This window comes from Galeopterus variegatus, unplaced genomic scaffold (assembly GCF_000696425.1).
Source record: "Galeopterus variegatus unplaced genomic scaffold, G_variegatus-3.0.2 Scaffold5495, whole genome shotgun sequence".
NCBI lineage: Eukaryota > Metazoa > Chordata > Mammalia > Dermoptera > Cynocephalidae > Galeopterus > Galeopterus variegatus.
Window position 1 is genome coordinate 23,924 of NW_007731606.1, and position 20,799 is coordinate 44,722.

General features: G+C 39.0%; 1 protein-coding gene across 1 annotated transcript in view; it reads left to right on the top strand.

Annotated features, from left to right (window-relative positions):
• LOC103604942 (centlein-like) overlaps positions 1–20,799 on the top strand; it is a 104,044-nt gene that overhangs the window by 6,984 nt on the left and 76,261 nt on the right. The window contains exon 3 of the mRNA XM_008589519.1: positions 15,109–15,200. Coding sequence (XP_008587741.1) covers positions 15,109–15,200 — 92 coding nt within the window. The remainder of the gene's footprint in view (positions 1–15,108; positions 15,201–20,799) is intronic.

A 20,799-nucleotide genomic window follows, 5' to 3' on the forward strand; every position in this document is an offset into this window, starting at 1 on the left:
CTTCCCAAGCGGCGCACTATCCAGCGCGCCACCGGGCCGGCCCTATTGAGGTTCTTTTTTAAAAAATAATTACTTTCTTGTTTTTGGAAAAATTATTCATACGTATAAACATTCAAGTAATAAGAAAGAACAAAAAGAAGATAGCAAAGAAAAATCTCCCAGTTTACACCAGTTAAAAATCAAAATCTTTAATATTAATTATCATATAACCATCTCTTAAGGGTTATATAGAAAGAAGCTTAGATAGATAAATTGTAAATAAATTGTGTGTAAAAAGAGCACCTCAATATATGCTATTTTTAAAAAAGAGATTTACATTTATAATATTTATTTGGAGACAATCAAATAGAAACAGAGGTAAAGCTAAATGATAAATGTTTCAATGCTTCAAGAGATACTAATTTCTAGAAGTTCTAAGATTAAAAAGAAAGGTGACAAAAATATTGAAGATGGAATTACTATTTTTTTTAGTATATATTTCAGTTTTAATGGCCTTAAAAACTAATACCTTGGCTGAGTATAATTTTATTTGGTCGCACTTTTTTTCCTCAGAACTTTCTAGATGTTATTCATTTTTAGAATACAAGGTTGCCGTAGAGATGTGTTATGGAAAGGTGTCTGCTTTCCCATCCCTGTCCTGCATCACTCCCTGCCTTGTTTTTTCTTTTCTTTTCTTTTTTTAACTGTTTTTTTTTTCCATCACTGCCTGCTTTGGATGTGACTTGGTTTTGCTAAGTGAATACCAGAAGATTTACTTTTCTCAACTTGGTATTCTAAAATTTTAACAGAATATATCTTTATATTTGTTCTAAGTTACATTTGAGGCTCTCCTTTTAACCTCCCCCCCTCCCGAACCAGGCTCATGACCATCATCATTAATCCTTTCATTAGGATTAATTCATCACTTCTTCAAGGCACCACCATTAATTCATCACTCATCACTTCTTCAAGGCACCACCTTTCAGTTAACTATAATGGGATTTCTCACCCTCTTAATAGTCATAGTGGGAATCAGTCTTTTAATATATAAAACTTGGGGGACACAGTTCAATCCATATCATAACATATAGTTGGGTATTGTTTTGTAATCCATTCAGCCAGTCTGTATTATGAGTGGAAAATTCAATCCGTTTACATTAAGTGGTGTTATTGAAAAGTATTGTTTTATTCCTGGCATTTTATTGATTTCTGTGTGGTTATTTTAAATATCTTTTGTTCCTTTCTTTCCCTTTTATTTTATTGTTTGTCTTTGGTTTTTGTTGGTTTTTTGAAGTGTAAGATATAGTTTCTTTCTCTTTCCTGATTGCATATCTGCTGCACCCGTGAGTTTTGTTCTATCTCATATATTCATAGTAGTGATGATAATTTTTTGGATTCCAGATGCATGACTCTCTTCAGAATTTCTTGTAGGGCTGGTCATGTGGGGGTGAATTCCCACATTTTTCGTTTGTCTGGGAAATATACTATTTCCCTTTAATTTCTGAAGGATAGCCTTGCTAGGTATAGTATCTTGGCTGGCAGTTTTTTTCTTTCAGTAATTTGAATTTATCATCCCATTCTCTCCTGGTATGTAAGGTTTCTATTGAGAAATCTGCTGTTAGTATGATGGGGGCTACCTTATAGGTGACTTGATGCTTTTCTCTTGCTGTTTTTTGAATTGTCTTTTTATTTTTGACTTTTGAATGTTTGACTATAATGTGTCTCATAGAGGGCCTTTTGGGATTGAATCTGGTGGGGGATCTTTGAGCTTCTTGGATCTGGAAGTTCATATCTCTCGCAATACCTGGGAAGTTTTCCACTATTATTTCATTGCACAGGTTTTTAATGCCTTTTCCTTTCTCCTTCCCTTCTGAAACACCTGTAATTTGGATATTTATGTGCTTGAAGTTGTCTGACAGCTCTTGTAGTTTTCTATTTTTTAATTCTTTTTTTTTTTTTTTTTTGGGTCTCCATGGTTTATTTCAAAAAGCCTGTCTTCAAGGTTGCAAATTCTTTCTTCTGCTTTCTCTAGCCTATTTCTTAAGCTTTCTGTTGTATTTTTTTTATTTCCTTTAATGGCTCCTTCAGTTCCATGAGTTCTACTGTGTTCTTTTTTAAGCTATTTATCTCTTTATAAACTTCCTCCTTCAGATCCTGGATTTGTTTTGTTTTGTTTTTCATTTTGTTGTAACTTCTATCTGAGCTTTCTTGTATCTCATTGAGTTTCCTTAAGATTATTGCTCAGAATTCCTTTTTAGTCATTTCAGAGGTTTCATATTATTTGGAATCTGATACTGGACAATTATTGTATTCCTTTGCGGGTGTCATATTCTCTTGTTTTTTCATTTTTCTAGTATCCATACATTGATATCTGGGTATCTGATGGAGCAGATCCTTCTTCTAATACTCAGGAATGTCTTTTGAGGAGAGAAATTCCCTCCTGTAGATGTGTTTTGTATTGACCATTGGGTAAGGTGTTTTAGTTTTGGTTCTGGATAGATGCAGTAGTGTAAACTCTGTGTGATTACTTCAACTGTATTCTATGTCAGAATTGTCTGTGAGTGTCTCTATGGCCTAGGCTCTTGCCAGTTTGCATCATCAAGGTTGTGGATGAGATCTTGGATTCTTGGGGAGAAGAGCCTAGATGCCCTATTGCTCACTGGCTGAGGTTTTGTGACCCTGGGTGGACTCAGTAGAAGACTGGCTAGTGACCCATGACGTTGATAGGTGCTCTGAAGTGATCTGAAGGTCTTCAGCTTATCTTGATGACTTTGAGAGGGCATCCTGGGGGTCGTGATTAGGACCTTAGGCTTTAACAGGGATAATTGGGTGCTCAGCAGCCCCTCAGATAGAGTGGGTGACTCAATAGTGTCTCTGGGGATCTGTGTAGTGCCCTGTATCCCGAGGGGAGGCCTTGAGGTATTCTGTGGCTTTGCTATTGAAGTGGGTGATACTGAGTGTTGTCACTTGATTTGAATGTGGTGCCCTATATTCTCAGGAGGAAACTGGGATGGTCTGCAGCTCCCCTATTGACATGGAGTACTTGGTGAGGTGTTAGTGAGTGATGCTGGGTCCCTCTATTCCTGCTCAGCTGAAATGACCACAGTGGGTGAGGCTGCTGTTGTTGTGGACAGGCCCCTGTGACCCTAAAAACATTACTGTGACACTCTGGATCTCCTCAGCTGGGGTGGACTGTCCCCCATGGGATCTCTGGGGCTCTGGGTGAGCTGCTGTGCCCCCAAGAGAGATTCTGGATCCTTCTGAAGCCTCTTTGCTGGGGTGGGCTGCTTTGGGTGGGCTCACTGGTTCTGTAGGTGTGTGTCTGTGCCTGAGAGTTGTATGAGTCCTCTACTACCTCTTCATGGTTGCATGAGATGCAAGGGTACCTCACCAGCAATGATGGGGTTGCCAGCAGTAGCTAGATGCCCCAATTAAAGCAGTTTTCTGACTCTGGAAAGTGTGGCACCAATCTCCTCCATCCTGATGGTGGCACTCTCACTGCACTGGGCCTCCCGTTCCCAGGACTCAGGACCTTGCATCTACCTGTTCCTGGGGTGCAGGATGCCACATGGCTGTGGGAATGGGAAACTGGTGCAATGATGTTGTTACAGGGGAGTGAGATCTCTGTGGGGGCCAGAGCGATATGGCCTCAGGTGTTAGGGCTGATATGGCCTCAGGTGTTGGGGCTGATATCAAATCTGGGACGGCTGCAAGAGTCTGTGGCCCAGATGGCAAGGGCAGTTTAGCAAATGACCCTACTTGGGTTAATTCAATCGTGTGTCCCACAAGGAACTCCCAGCACTAGGCACCTGGCCACAGAGGATACCCTTGGGATAGGTATGTGGGTTTTCCTCCCCCTCGTCACATCTATAAGTATTGTATGTGGTTCCGGCCTATGATGGCCACTCTTTTGATGTGGTGACACACAATGTCATTTTTTAATCCTAAAGGTACTGTAATTAATGCTCTTTCTGTATGTCTGTGGCCAGTTCCTTTCCAAGCTCAGATCTTTCTTGTAGCACCCAGTCAAGTACAGCCAGCAATAACTAACTCACACTATAAGCATTCTGCTTTGGCATTTTCTCTCTGTTGGTTGGCTGGAGTACCTCTGCTTGAGGCCGCATAATGAATTGAGGTCTGCTCCATGTGTCTTAATCTCAAGCCCAGGCTGAAGGGGCAGTGGCTACCTGGGCATGTTCTTTTCAAAGTGGATCTAGGAAGCATCCAAGGGGCAAACAGAAAGAAACAATTTCTGAAGTTTTAAGCTCATAATAGGCACCTTCTCATTTATCCCCATATTGCCTTAGTCAAAGCAAATCACATGGCCAAACTCAACATCAATGGAGCAGGAGTCTATATTCCTTTCATGAAGGTTGATGAAGGGAACGCGCATGGACGAAGGAATCACGCGAGACCCGGGCTAACAGTTCGCCAGAGAAGTTCCGCTTTATTCAAGGACTGCGCGTACATTTATAGGGTGCTGTGCTCCGGGGCGGGAGAGAGAGTGGACGGAGTGGTAACTGATTGGACAGGGCTGGGCAGGAGGTGAGCCTTGACCTGTGACTGGCTGAGGTTTGGCGCGGGTGGGCTCGGGTGTTGGCGCCAGCGAGCTTGTTTACTGCGGAGAAGAACCAGGAAGGGCGCCATGTTGCCAGGGTGTGTCCCTGTTCAGGCGCCCATGGGGTCCTTACAGTTGAGAAGGCAGTAAGCATTTGCTGAGTAATAATCTGTTATATTGTGATATAAAAGTTTAAGCCAATGAGAGAAAGTATACTGCAGCTATTAGTATATGTTGCAAATATGCAGCTTTCTAGATGGTCTGGCTCAACCCCGGAATAAAGCATCTAGGATGGAGTAAATGGATTGAAAATTTCAGATTGCCCTTAATAAATAGTACTTTAAAAGAAAACACTGAGACTTTCATAATAGACGAGTCAGGAGAATACTTTCAGGCATATTCAAGTTTTTTCAAATAGAGCTGAAAATTTTCAGCAGCAATAAAAATGTGAAAATATTATTTACTTCTTAGAATTATTAATATTAAATAATTCTTTATGGCCATAATTTAATGCACAGCCCTTAATGTATTAAGAATATACCTAGGTACCTAAAATTTTAAAGAGAATAAACAAGAATTGTTCTAAATCTATGCAATAGATTTTATAAAGAAAGGGAAGGTCAGACTGCAGTTTTGTTTCACATTATGTATAATTGCTGTCAGACCCACTCTTGGTATATTAATATGCAGACTTTCTGGTCCAGTGTTACTCCCTTATTTAGTGACTTCCTACTGATAACAGAATAATGCCTAGATTCCTTTATCCTACTGAAATCTAGCCTTGCCTATCTCTTTAGCTTTATCTTTCATATGTCTAGCCTTATTTTTCTATCCTGGAGTCAAAAAAATCAGTATAATTAAACTTCAAATGTGCATTACCACCTGATACCTTTAGACAACTACACACAGTACTCTCTTTCTGTTAGTTTCATCTAGAAAAGACCTACTCATCTTTAACAATTGGATTAGAATATGACTTCATATCAAAAGCGTTTCTCTGCTCTCTTATTTATGCTCTCAGTGTATTCTATATACATTGTACATATAAAATGTATGCTTTATATGCGCATATAATTAATCTATATATAATTTTTTGTTGCTACTATTATGCTTAAGGTCATCCTTTTTTATTTTTTGTGAAAAAATAAAGTAACTATGAAAAAAAGATTAAAAACAAATTTTTATATCAATTTTCAAAAGAAACATGAGGATTAATATTAGGAATATAGGAAAATATTAAAATCAATTGAAACAGAAATAACTTAATTAAAACAATTTATAACTAGAAATATACATTGTCTGGCTAGGCTAAGGCCTGGAATACTCACAGTGCCAATTGTCTAGCTCTTAATCCTGTTCCTGACGCCAGTTGTCAAGCCAGGTGACCATGCTAGTTGTCGGGCTCTTTTACACGCCGGTAATACTGCACTAATTGGGCCAATTGTTGAGCTAGGGCTGTGTCTGGAGCTCCCTTACGCCCGTTCACAGACTGGGCCACAAACCCTTCACATGCCAGGCTGGGTTCCCCAGACCACACACACACCAGGCTGGGTCACCAGACCCCTTCATGCAGGTCTATGAGCTAGGTAACTGGCCAAAAAGGTTCTTGGAAGCCGTAGGTTGGAGAGCATGGCTGTGCGGGGTGGACGCCTGCCCGCCTGCATCTCTCTCTGTCTCTCTCTCTCTCTCTTTCACTCACTCTCTATCTACTGTCTCTCCCCCCATCTACTGTCTCTTTCTCTCTCTCTCTCTCTCATCTACTGTCTCTTTCCCTTTCTCTCTTTCTCTCTCTCTCTCTCTCTCTCTCTCTCTCTCACACACACACACACACACACACACACACACAAATAGCAACAAAACTAAAAAGATATATTGGCGCAAATGCACACTAACTCCACACACACACAATTTGCTTACAATGGATGTGCTAAAACCACACCCAACGGGACCCTAGGCAAGGGCCCTGACCAAACCATTCTATTTTCCCAACAATCCACCACTTCAGGGTCCTCGCCATACAATCTATGTGTTCAGAACCTTCTGATGTTCCCTTAGGGAGGATAAATTACCCTTACATTTACATACTTCACATTCCATTCCAATCCCAAAAGTCTTTAGTTTGTTGCAGCACCAACTCAAAAGTCCAAAGTCCAAAGTCTCCTCTGAGACCAAAGGCAAAAGTCCTTCCAGCTCTGAACTTGTAAAGAGTCAAAAACAAGTTTATCTACTTCCAAGATACAGTGGGACAGACATTGGGTACATATTCCCATTCCAGAGGGAGGAATAGAAAGGAAAAACAGGCCCCAAACAAATCCAAAACCCAAACAGGGCAAACATTAAGCACACTGGGGCACCTAGACTGCTAAAGCATTGGGCAACCTCACTCCTACAGCTCTGCCAAGTGCAGACCATTGAGCTGCCCTGGTGCCTGCAGCTTTTCCAAGCCAGTACTGCATGTTGCCATCAGCCCCACAGTTCTGGCCTGCTGGTGGCAGTCCCACCATCCTGGCTCCACTAGACATTTCCTCAGTGGGGGTTCTCTGTGGGGGCTCTCACCCCACTTTTCTGCTCCACATTGCTCCATAGATGACCTCCACAGTGGCTCCATCCCTGCAGCGGGTCTTTGCCTGAGTTCCCCCAGCTTTTTCATACATCTTCTGAAATCTAGGTGGAGTCTGCCACGCCTCCACTGCTCCCACATACTGCTGGCCTGCAAACTTAACAGAATGTGAATGCCACCAAGGTTTTCGGCTTTTTTCCTTCAGAGGTGCTGAGGCAGGATTGCTCCAGCCAGAGGGCTGGGATGCAGGGAGCAGTTGGCCGAGGGCAAAGACACCTCGGATCCATCCTCTGGGACAAACTCAGTTCTCCTAGGATGGGAGGGGCACTCTCCCAAACTTCTCAAACACTCTCAGGGCCTGTTATGGGTGAGGCATTTTCCCTATTGTCCTGGTTTTTAACATCTGGCTGCCTCATAAAGACACCTCGGATCCATCCTCTGGGACAAACTCAGTTCTCCTAGGATGGGAGGGGCACTCCCAAACTTCTCAAACACTCTCAGGGCCTGTTATGGGTGAGGCATTTTCCCTATTGTCCTGGTTTTTAACATCTGGCTGCCTCACTGCCAAGATAATGTCTTTAGCAAACAGTTTACCTGCTTCACCCTTGCATTTTTTTTTTTTCTCCTGCTCTCTGCTTTTTTTACCACATGGCCAAGCTGCAAATTTTCCAAATCTTTATGCTCTGCTTTTACATTCTGGCTTTTGAATTACTTCAATCAGCTCGGTTTACACCGGCTACTCACTCAGTCTCAGGCAGTTTTTTGCAGCATTTGCCCACAATTCAAACAGCTGCATTCCTTCAGTCCATCAAGGAGTGGCTGCCCTGCCCCTGTGCACATCCGTGGATCTTTCTGCAGCCGCTGCCTCAGAGACAGGCATATAGTAATGGAGACTAACTTTTCCACCTTTCCACCAGGTGAAAACATACTTGAAATTCTGCAAGGGCACTCGTCCTCAGGCCATCTGCTCATCTGCATGTGGCACTCTTTTCTCGGTTTTACGGCACCTGGCCAGCCATCGGGTTTAAGTGGCACCCTCCAAGCTTAAGTGGCACCCTCTGAGCCTTTTGCCTTCAGACATAAGCAACATGTGTTTACTGCATAGTCTCTAGAGCATGTTACACTACCCACCCCTAGGTCTAATAGTTACAGCCACCAGGGTCTCTCCCTGTTTCTGCTGCTTTACTGTCTCATTTTCTCGTGCACAACAGGTCAAGCCTGGAGATGCACGGTTTCCTCAACTCACCACTGGGTTGGTCGTCTTCCCTGGTGAGAGAGGCAGGAATGGCCAGTTGCTGCACGTTATCTTCCAGGACATTTATCTGTGCTTCCAACAACTCTGCTTTCTGCCGTAAATCTCGATCAGTTTGCAGCGTAGTGAGCAGCAGCCAGACTTCAGTCAGCAGAGAGGTGGCCACCAGGCACCACATGCTCAAGGATAGCCACATTTCCTCCTCCTTTTAAGGGCTTTCGGCTCCTGTACCTGCGCAGAATCCTGTCGCAGACTACACCAATTTGTGGTGTAATCCTGCCAATGTACATGAAAGCAGAAACACAAATTAAAATGTTACCTTCACAAAGCTAATGCATTTAAAAGTAAAAATAAGAATCGAAATGCAATAAAATACTTGAAAGTAGAAAATAAACAGTTGAAAATATTTAAAAATTATGTGCTGAAGGCATAGCATGAAAGTAAAAAGAGGGTGTTACTATAGGCGCTAAGGGTCATCTTCCTCTTTGCCCTCTGAAGTTTCACTGAAAATGAACTGACAATAGATTAATAGGAGAAAGGGCATACAGATATATTTAACATACATACCATGGGGGATCTCAGGAGAATGATGACCCAATAATCTAATGAGGTTCAGATGCTTATACCATTCTTTGTAGGGGAAGTGGAGAAAGTGATTTCCAGGGGAAATGAATGAGCCCAAAGAACAATGGCCTGGGAAGAAATTCCTCTGAGCTGTTGGGGAGGTGGTAGGAGGGTGGAAGTTAGAACCTCGCTGTGGACAAAGGCTGTCTTATTTGGGGGATAATGTCCCCCAGGTAATCTTTGTCCTTAGAAAAATAGTTTGTCGAATGAAAAGTCTGTCTGGGTAGTTACCTGCTCCCAGTCTCTTTTCTCAGTGGTTAATCTCTTTTGGTTATTTGATGAGATCTCTAGGGAGGAGGTCTTAATACAATTACATTTCTTTTGGAAGGAAGCTTTCTTAGATAAGGAAATTCCAGAGAGACTTCCTCCTGGTGCTTCAGGAAAGAGGATCAGAAAGACAGGGAGGTGGGGAAAGGTCAGAGAGAGACCTTGAAGCTGTTTCTTGAGTTCAGCATGTCAAACTGCCATATTTTGAGGCATTGTTTTCTGAGCCCCAACGTTACCCATAAACTCCAAGCTAGCTAATGGAATTAAAAATAGCATGTTCAAATCTCCCTAAGCCACCCATGTGAATTAATGGGATTGAGGATCCCTAATTACAGACATTGTATTTTTAAGCAAAGAAACCTATTTATTGGCTATAGTTTACAATGACGAAAATGGAAAAGAAACCTACCTATCCTTCTATTTTCTCACTTCTCTTCCTAGAAAAAGATACTTTTACTGTCCTGGCAACCTCCTTTTCAGAATAGTTGTGACTGGTAACAGAAATGGCCTACTTGTTTTTCAACTTTAATTTATTGATTAGATTCTTCCCATGGGTCCTGCCCAGGTAAAATCAAAGGGTATGGGTTGGATCTCAAGAAACTATGTGCCTGTTACTGAAACCCCAAAGGTCCATTTTCTCCCCACTCAGTAGCCAATAATTGAGCAACAAGTGTTGGTGTAAGGAAAGGTAGCCTTTAATCAGAAAGCCAGCAGCCTGGGGCAATGGCAGACTTATGTCGCAAAGACCATCTCCACTTTTTCCCAGACTTGCCAAAGGGTTTTATAGGGACAGGTGATAGGGGGCTGATTCCTGGTGACCAAGCAGGGATGTGCAGACATGCTTCAGTGTTTCAGATAATCATTAATTAAGGAACTTTCCAGGTGGGAGGTGACCAGCATCATACTTCATTGGTGATGGGCTCAGTTCCTGTTATGCTCAAATAAGATCAGGTTAGTAAGCTAGGAAAGAATGGCCATCCGGGTTAATAATTTTCCCTCTAATTATTGGTGTACAATGTTAGAGCAAGAGTCATTGTGTTTTGGTAATTAGCTGCAGGCTAATTTCTGTGCATGCTACCCTCCCAGCACCTCTATGTGGTCACCAGTCTACAAGTTCTCATAACCCCATCTTTTAGGGGAAGTTCCATTACATAGGCATGATTGCTTAAAATACTGGCCATTGGTGATTGAACTCAGTCTCCAGCCATAGTTACACTTCTATCCCTCAGGAAATTCCAAAGTTTTTAGAGCTCTGTATTCAGGTACAGGAAACAAAAACCAAACATATATTTCTTATTATATCACGAGTACCTCCTAAAGTAAAACCTACTCACTATGACTCATTTTACTTTTCATAAAAGTGAAGTAAAGATAGCAGTATTCTTTAGGAAATTTCCCATACACAAATTGATACCTGTTTCCCTTTCTTAATCTCCCAATTGATGTAAACACAAACAAACCTTTAAGAAAGTTTGTGTAAGAAGCATCATATTAAGATTAGTAAAAAAAAAGTTATAATAGATTTTTTAAAAATTTGAGATAAAAGAGAAAATCTAAAAGGAGAATAAAAGTAAAAAGTTGCAGGAGAATTTAGATTACTTATTTAATGTAAGCCAAGAGGATTAAAAGAAAAGAAAAAATACAGAAAATAGAATAAATTAAACTTAAGCAACTATGAATAAACAAACTTAAAAGTAAAAAAGAAAGAAAAATGTAAAGAGAAGAAACAGAATATAAATTAGAATGAATTTTTATAGTAGTAAAAATAAAAGTGAAGCATTTAAAATTAAAATATTAAAACTAAATCTCTACTAAAGTGAAACACATGCTCACACATCCACCTGTAAGACTTGTGCACCGTGCGCAAATCCCACACGTCAGAATGGCTCACTTTACAAAGACTACGAGACAGAGACCGTTGCAATCAAGCAAGAGGAGTTTATTCCTGCATGCTGGGGTCACCCAGTTTCTCTGCCCTAACTGAAACTTTGTACCCTTTTACCAATGTCACTCCTTTCCCCATCCACCACCACCCCTCTTCCCCAGCCTCTGGTGATCACCATTCTATTCTCTACTTCCATGAGTTCTACTTTTTCAGCTTCCACATATAAGTGAGATCATATTGTAAGACCTATGCACCATGCACAAATCTCACATGTCGGGATGGCTCACTTCACAAAGACCACGAGACAGAGACTGATGCAATCAAGCAAGAGGAGTTTATTCCAGTATGCTGGGGACACTCAGTCTCCTGGACAGAAGCAACCCTGAGCTCTTAACACAAGCACTTTTTATACAGTTCTTTTGACAGACTTTTGCAACAGGATGAGTTGTATACTGCTTACGGGGTATCTGAGGGGACCTTTAGATTTATTGGTGGGCTTTAGTGGGCTGGCACCCCGATAAGGAACAGTGTATTTCCCAATCGTTTATCTTCCTTGTGGTCTGGCCAGGTGGCCTCTAGATAAGGAACTGGTCAGTTCCTGGAAATGGGTGGTGATTACTCTCTTCCTGGAATTTAGCGTGCCTGGGCCTGCCTTGACTGTGCCTGGCCTCTACATAACCCCTTAAAAGCTGCTTTACTTAAAATGGCATTAGTTATGTTTTCTCGTTTTTAGCAAGCATTAGTATAGAAACAAATTGCGCCTGTTAAAGTTATATTTTTCTCTACAATCCCCCCTTTTTCTTGTGTGTATTTCAATCATGAAATGCTCGTCTCTTGTTGATTTAATTCCTGATATTGTTGTCTTAACATCATAATTTTGACAGTACTAACACGTTCTCTAACAAAAGCTACTAAGCGATTTAAAATGCAGGGACCAAAGGTCAGAAGCAATACTAAAATAACTAATGGTCCTAGCAGGGTAGACACGAGGGCCGTGAGCCATGGGGAGGAGTTGAACCATGACTCAAACTATCCCTGATTTTGTTCCCTTTCTTTTTTTCTTTTGGCCAAGCCTTCTCTAATTTTGGACATGGAGTCTTTAATTACCCCTGAGTGATCAATGTAAAAACAACATTCTTTTTTTAGTGCAGCACAGAGCCCCCCCTGCTGAAGGAACAAGAGGTTTAGCCCCCTTCTGTTTTGCAGGACCACCTCAGAAAGAAAGGTGAAGGACTCTTGTAATTTAGTAATTGAATTTTCTATTTCTTTAATATCAGCATCTATGGCTACCTGTAAACTTTGGTAATTCTGATGTTGAATAACTAGAGCTGAATCCCCTGTAGCTGCCCCAGCTGCTCCCAATCCTAAGCCTAAGAGGACAGAGAGCGTGATACTTAGGGGCTCCCTTTTGGTTCGGTAGTTCCCATTATTTTCTATGATAATAGTTCTTCATAGGGATGATAAACGAGCCAAGGCAACAACCGAACCAAGACACAGAAATCTTGGGTCCCTTTTAGGACCTGTAAGCTAACACAGGGTGTGACCCTAGTAGCGCATGCCCACCATCCTTCTGGAGGGGGCAACAGATATGTGTCACTAGACCGCTGGGTCACGTTAAGAGTCTGGTTGCACAGCTGGCTGTGTGAGGAAGGTATTTTTCCCACACATGTTCCTTGCCCCGTAGCAGCTGACAGAGTGAGTTTGACCTGTCGTTGCTGCCAACGACAGTTGGAGACATCAGTTGTAGTATTAATTTCATTTCTGAAGGCTATTCCTTCATAATATGGGGGAGCAACATTATAACAAAGCCAGCAGGAGTGGGTAGCATTGGGGTTGGTACTATTTAAGACCTTGAAGGCTTCTGAAATTAAGTGGAATAATCCAGTTTGTGTTGGAGGCCTAGGCTCAGGGGGCTGAGTTATTTCCTTTGGTGCTGCCGCCTCTGTCCCTGCAGTGGGGACTGAGGACTCTGGTTGGGTACCTGGGGGTGCTGGGGTAGTCTTTGATTTGACCCCTGGAACTAGGTAATTATTTGGGCCTATGGCAGTATACTGGGTTTCTATTTTGAGCTTGATGGTAAACAACAGCCCATTATCATACGTTTCTTTATAGAACTTTAACCCCCACGTAAACCCTGTTTCCCATCCAGTGATTTTCTTTCCTGAATCCGTGAAGGACACTCGGAGGGGGTGGCACCATCCCTTGCACACAGGGACATTTTTCCAATTTGGATTCCCTTGGCTCCCTGTCTTTTGGTGGGTATAATTAGAAGTTACCTTTATATAGTCCCAGGATGATGAGGGACCCCCAGTACATGTCCCCCAAGGTCTTGAAGCCCCAGTTCTTACAGAAATAATCTCCTTTTCCTCCACATCTGTGGTTAAGTGCCCTGTTACGGTTGAACCCAGGGCACACATAGAAGGTGAGAGCATTCAGCATACTTCTCCAATCTCTAGTAGAGCAACTTTTCAGAAGACAATCACTGGTGAACACAGTCAGTCCACCAGTGGGCCTTGCACACACGTAGGAGCAAAAAAGCAGCAAACACATTTTTAAATCAATCTTCAGCATTTATTTTATCAGAGTTATTTAGCTATTGTTAGGACTCTATGTTCTTTGAATATAGAACTATCATCTTATTTTTAAGAGTAAATATTATACTCAGAACTATAGCAGCTATTTAAATGACTAGAAGAGATGGATTGTATTTGCATATTATTTCTATATTGTTGAAAGAGTGTTGTAAATGAATTCAGCACCATGGTGTTAGGGGACTAGGAGAAGAAACTTGGGAACTGATAGATTATTATCAAGGTAAAGGTACTTATTCCCCAGGTGGCAAATTCTACCTATTCTAGCTTTTATTATCTCTAGGATAGTGTTCTATTTATTTCATGAATACAGAAGTTTTAATTGGGTATGTCATGTTTCAAAGACAAAAGAAATGCCTAATTCACTCTAACAAACTTGTTAGTCACTGTTTATACCAAGAGGATTTCTACTCTACAGAGAATAATATTGTTTTCTTTTTCCTTTGTTGATAAATCAAAGTTTTACACTGACCTACAGCAGCCAAGCATACTTTAAAGCAAAATTACCTCAGGCTAACACAGATATGTATCCTTTTAGCGTTATGTATTCTTTTTTGCCTCCTTTTTTATTCTTTAAGAAATGTTACATCCCCAAAATAATTCAATAAGAAAATGTTAGTTAAATTTGTCACAGTAATTAATCTAATAAGAAAAAAGTTATTTGTAGGTTTTGGTGTATTCCAGTTTCAATAATGTTAACTGAAGTTTTATGATTTTTTTTCCTTTAAAGTTATTAAGTTGCTTGCAGATTTTTACTTGGTTGGAAAGATTTTGGTAGTCAAATGCATAGACAAAGTGGAAATGATTTGTAGATATAATTTCACTTATATACCTTAGTTTCTACTTGTTATGAAGTCACAGTTTTTCTAGAAATGTGATTTTTATGGTTTACCCTGCCCAGTGCATGTTTCACTTGAAGACAAGGTGGTGGTAGGGCGTGTTATAGTTTCAGTCCACCCTAATTCAGTTACTGTTTGCTTTGTTCAGCAATAACTCTGTTCCTCCTGACAGAGAACAAGATCCAAAGAACAAAACTAGTAGTGACTATGTAAATAAAAAAGGCAGTGAATTCTGCTTTTAAGGCAAACGGGGAATAGTCTACAAAAGAGTGAAAATAAGAATAAAAGTATAGGATTGTTAACCTGCACATCTATTATACTTTTGAAAACCTTACACTGCAGGAAAAAGAAATGTGCCATTACAAATATACATAATTATGTGACTGAAAATCTTGAAAAAGGTCACTGTTTAGTTACTGGCCAGATATTTGACAAGAAAATAGACTAGCTTATTCATAATAGAAAAGCCATAGAAGCCTTTTCCTTAAAATGACAGGACAGTGTTTCACAGCAGTATACAAGATACCATAATATATTATTTGTTCTCTACCAGAGCAACTCTTTAGATATGGTGAAGATGATGGGGTCAAGAAGAGTACTCCAGAGAAGAATGGGAAAGAAATGTCGGAGCAGACGTTACAGAAGGTAGTCTAATCTTTACGATATTGAGCTGAGCAAGTTAAATCTGAATTTTAACTTAAAGGATTATATTTTAAAACGAGGACTCATGAACCTAAACCTTGTGTGAATCCTTAATTTAAATTCATAATTCAAAATCATTACCTTGCCAAAATGGGGTAAAAAAAATCAATGTTAGTGAAATAAATGTGTAAACACTTGTGCTTCATGTTGACATAGATTAAAAATATTTTCAAAGATGAAATGGAGATAATAAAAACTATAGAAATTATTAAAATTTACACTATGGTACGTGCTTATTAGTTATAATTTAGCAGTTTAAGTTTAAAATGGGTCATGATGAGACTCTGTTACACTTCAGTGAATATACAGATTTACAATATCTGAACTAAAAAACTGAGCATAGTTATAGATCTACCACAGTAAAATCATAATGTGTTTATAATTTTAGCTTTGAACTTGAAAATATATGACTCATTTTAAATAAAAATTTATACCCATATGATTTATTATAGCTTTCTTTTCTAATAATACCATTCAGGTAAAACCTGTAATCACAATACAGTATGCTTATCATTAATAGTAAAGTTCTGTTTTAAAATCTTAACATTTATCTTTACAATTGTATACTTAATTCATATTTTTGTATATAAATATGAATTATTAAGTTCAATTAAGTGGACTCGATTATATCAACACTCTGTTACTGTTATAAAGAAAATACTCTTTAAATAGTTTATTCTTGTAACTGTCATTTGGCTGCACTGGATTGGTTTTGTTTTTTCCGTATCTTTAATTCTTAGATAAAACTGCAAATGCACAAATATATAAACACAAATATTAATATAGGTACTTATATTTCTTGCATCTGTGAATTGATTTGTAGGAAATCTAGTGATTTACAGAAGATGATGTGATTTCTTATACTTCTAACACTTGCCATATGGTCAGGTAACAAAGGCTGTCATCTCATTATTAGTGAATGACACACATCAGGTTAACATAATAACAGAGAACAAGGCATGCTCACATTCATTTATCTTAAGGTAAAATGAGTAATTGAAATAATCTGTGCACTACCAGCTAGGATGTCATACAGTTTATACTAGCTTATCATCTTTGTTTTAGAACAACAGTTTTGTGTGCCAGGTTTTGTATAATTTTTATTTCTATGGATATTTAATACTATACTATTATTTATTGCCTTAGGGTAGAAACCCTAAAGAACTTTATTGTTTCATTCCAACTGCCATAAATGACTACCATACCATAGTGAGTCCAGAAATCCATTCTAAGGTCTGAAAAACTAACATGAATTATTTCCATTGGACTGTATGTCAAATTAGTGTACAAATTTGTCACTATTTTTTATATTAACTTACTGCAATTGTATCAGTCACAATTTAATTCGTCATGGTTGAGTTTATTTTTAAAGGATATATATGAAATTCATTAAAAATGGATTTTAGGGCCGGCCCGGTGGCGCACTGGAGAGTGCGCCGCTTGGGAGCGTGGCGGCGCTCCTGCCAAGGGTTCGGATCCCATGTGGAGACCAGTTTCCACTCACTGGCTGAGCGCGGTGCGGGCGCAACACTGAGGGTTTCGATCCCGTTACCGGTCAGTAAAAAAGACAAAAAGGAAAAAAAAAATGGATTTTAAAGATAGTAACAAGATAAAGACAACATTTGTTTGTTTGTTAGTTTTTGGTGGCTGGCCTGTATGGGTATCTGAACACTCTACCTTGGTGTTATAACACCAATCTCTAACCAACTGAGCTAACTGGCCGGCCCTAAAAATAATATTTGTGTATAGTAGAGATGATACATATAAGCAAATTATTTTTAAATAATGTACTAATATCTCACACTGTTATTGGCTGAATTGTCCCTCCTAAAATTTATATGTTAAAGTCCTAATCTCCAGTATCTCAGAATGTGTAACTGTATTTGGAGATAGGGTTAAAGAGGTAATTAAGTTAAAATAAGGTTATTAGGATGGGCCCTAATTCAATATGACTGGTGTCCTTATAAGAAAAGGAAGTTAGGAAACAGACACAGAGGGAAGACCATGTGGGGTCACAAGGGAAGGACTGCCATTTACAAAACTCAGGAGAGAGACCTCAGAGGAAACCAACCTTGCTGATACCTTGATCTTGTACTTCTGGACTCCAACACTATGAGAAAATACATTTCTGTTGTTTAAGCCACCTATTCTGTGGCACTTTGTTATTGCAGTACTAGCAAACTAATATACACAACTACACACTGTCAAGTGTTTTATTTCAATTTTGAAAAGAGTCATCTCTTTGGTAAATTATTTTAGATGTTTAGTACTTAAAGTAAGTATGGGCTTCAGCTGATTTATAACACACAACCCAATGCTTTTAACAGTTCTCCAGACTTTCATTCTCAAATATTTATTGAAATTTGCCTTTTTTTTTTTGGAGGCTTAAAATCAGTTTAATGCTTTTTTGAGTATACCTTAAAGAACACTTTAAAAGGTGCTATGGACTTCCCTTTTTCAAAGTCTTTAGAAGTAGTGTCTCTGTTTTGTTATTTGTCCTCCATTTTAAACTTGAATGAAAATAATTTTGACCAGTTCTTATGATTAAACACAGATTCACATTGGGCAGTTAACTCACTTTAAAACACAGACATTTTCAGTTGGGGTGTGTAAGGGTGGAAAGGTGTGTTACCTTTCCTCACCCATCATAAGAGTTATGGCTGACACTCCTATAACAAAAGACAGGTTAACAAGAGAAAAGCATAACAAATTTATTTAATCAAAATTTTACATGACATGGGAGGCTTCAGAATGAAGACCCAAAGACTTAGGGAACTGTCTTTTTTTTTGCACAGCTGGTAGGTACAGGGATCTAAACCCTTGACCTTGGTTTTACAAGACAGCGCTCTAACCAACTGAGCTAACCAGCCAGCCCAGGGAACTATCTGTTTTTATGCTAAGGTTTGATGAAGAACAGACAGCCAGGTGGAAATATGACTGGACAAAGGGATATAAGCTAATGGTAATAGACTAAGGGGGGAAACCCACAAGTCCTGTCTGTCCAGATTCTTCTTAACCTGTGTGGCATTCCTTCCTCCTGGTATGGAGCAGGACCCCTCTGGAATGAGAGTCTTCAAGAGAGAAAGCAGAAGAGAGAAATGTCTTTTCTAGGTTTTATGGTTTGCTTTGAGGGAGAGGAGTTCTAGTTCCTATGACTTGCCTTGGATGAGAGGAATTCTGTTTTCTGTGACTCGTTTCAGGGAAGTAAGAGGCAGGGGAGACAGAAGGGCAGGAGAAGGTCAGAGAGACCTTGCTTCCGAGGCCTTCCAGTGTCCTTCAGTTCAAAGTACTCAGCATTGTAAGGTGCCATACTTTGGGGTATTGTGTTCTGAGCCCTGACATATATAGAATTTTCATGAGTTGTACCCAAATTAAGATAGATTTTAGTCAAAAGAAAAAAATAATGCTAATTTCCAGAACTGAAATCTTAGTTTTAAGATGTTTGTTAACTTTGTTCATGATGTTTTATTTTATTTGAAAGTATAAAATTGATTTAATGGCTAATTCAGCATATTTAGCACAAATAATTATATTTTAGCTCAAGTAATTTTATTAGGTAGCTGTTAAGATTAATGAAAATAGAAACAATAAGATCATGATGATGATAATAAATTGTTTAGTACTTACTGTCTGCCAGGAATTGTGGTTTATTATCACATTTAATACTCACAACAAACCTACAAAGTAGATATTACTGTTCCCATTTCACAGATGGTAAACTAAAGGTAAAAAATAGGTTAGATATTTACCAGCTAAAGCAACCAGAGCTGGAAGTGAGATACAGACCTGATTCAAAATTCTGTTTCCCTTACAAAGTAGATATTACTGTTCCCATTTCACAGATGGTAAACTAAAGGTAAAAAATAGGTTAAATATTTACCAGCTAAAGCAACCAGAGCTGGAAGTGAGATACAGACCTGACTCAAAATTCTGTTTCCCGTAGACCATACTCTTTATTAATATTTTTATACTATCACTATCAAAGTCAATTTTTTTTAAAAAAGGAATTGCTTACTTGCACCAAATGTATATTTAAAAAATAGAGTGTATTCTACTCACTCTACCCTGAAACCTAATATGCTAAAATATTTTAAATTGTATTTATTGAAAATATATTGTTTGGGGCAGTGATTAAAGATCCACTGAGGGAAATTGGAGGGTTGTATGAAAGGTGATGTTCCTTATTTGTCTGTAATATATTTTACCTAATGGAGAATAAAATTTGGAGGTAGAGTGATTTGGAAGAAGTAAAAGGGATTCAGCCAGAGTTTGTTTTTTTGAACACTGTATTTTTTGTCATATTAATCAGCTCTGCATTAAAGTATTTGCATTGAGATAGAATAATAAAATCTTTTTTACAGAAATACACAGAAGTCTACAATAGTCTGTTATGAAATTTTTCATATACCTATACTCCAGGTCAAGAGTAGTCCCTATAAAGATATAGGTCCAGCAGTAGGTGAGTATATCATACTGTGGAATAGAAGTGATTAAAGTTAGGTGAGATTCTTATTTTGCTGGGAAATATCCATGCCTCAGGAGAGGATAGCCAATCAGTAAATGACTGTTGAATTAAATGACGGGGTTGAACTCACAAGAATAGAGGATACAGAAGGTAAATCAGAGGTGATTAAAACTTATGTTTGGGAAACAACTTACATTTTCACCATCATAAGTCAAGTTCAGCAAACTGGAAAGTATTAAGAATATGCATATATTTTATCCTTTGTATTCTGGAATATTGTTATTTCAAATCATTGGTAGTTGTTTTAGTCTCCTCAGGCTGCTATAACTAAATACCTGTAAACTGATAAGCTTAAAACAATAGAAATTTATTTTTCACAGTTCTGGAGGCCGGGAAGTCCAACATCAAAGTGCCCACAGTTCAATGTCTGGTGAAGGCTTACTTTCTGTTTCATAGGTGATGCCTTCTAGCTGAGTCCTTACGTGGCAGAAGGAACTAGCTAGCTCTCTGGGATCTCTTTTATAAGGGCACTAATCTTATTCATGAGGTCTCCACGTTCATGACCTAATCCCCGCCCACAAGCCCCCCTCCTAATACCATCACATTAGTGATTAGGTTTCAACCTATGAATTAGGGGCAGACACAAGCATTCAGATCCCTGCAAAAGTGTTTCTCCTTAGAGGAATTTTGTTTTAAAAGTAAATATGAGTCCGTGTTGTTTTTCAGTTATTTAGATTGCTTGCTTATCTCCAGTTCTTTCTTGACTCCAGTTTTTTGTTCATTTTCCCTATATATATCTTGGTGACTTCATTGTATATGTCTTGTGGAATACTGGAAGGGGCAGAAAATCCTGAATTTGAATTCCTGTTCAAATCAGGAAAGGTTTACCCTTATGTGTAATTTAATTTTTCAGAATCTCTCTTTTCTATTCTGAAAAGATAATTATTGGTTCTACTTACCTCATGTTCTTGAGATGATCAGAAGAGGAGATCATGTTTGTGAAACTATTTTGTAAATAGTAAAAATGTACTTTACAAATAGTAGTGCTTGTTATTTATTTTTCAGAATCTCTCTTTT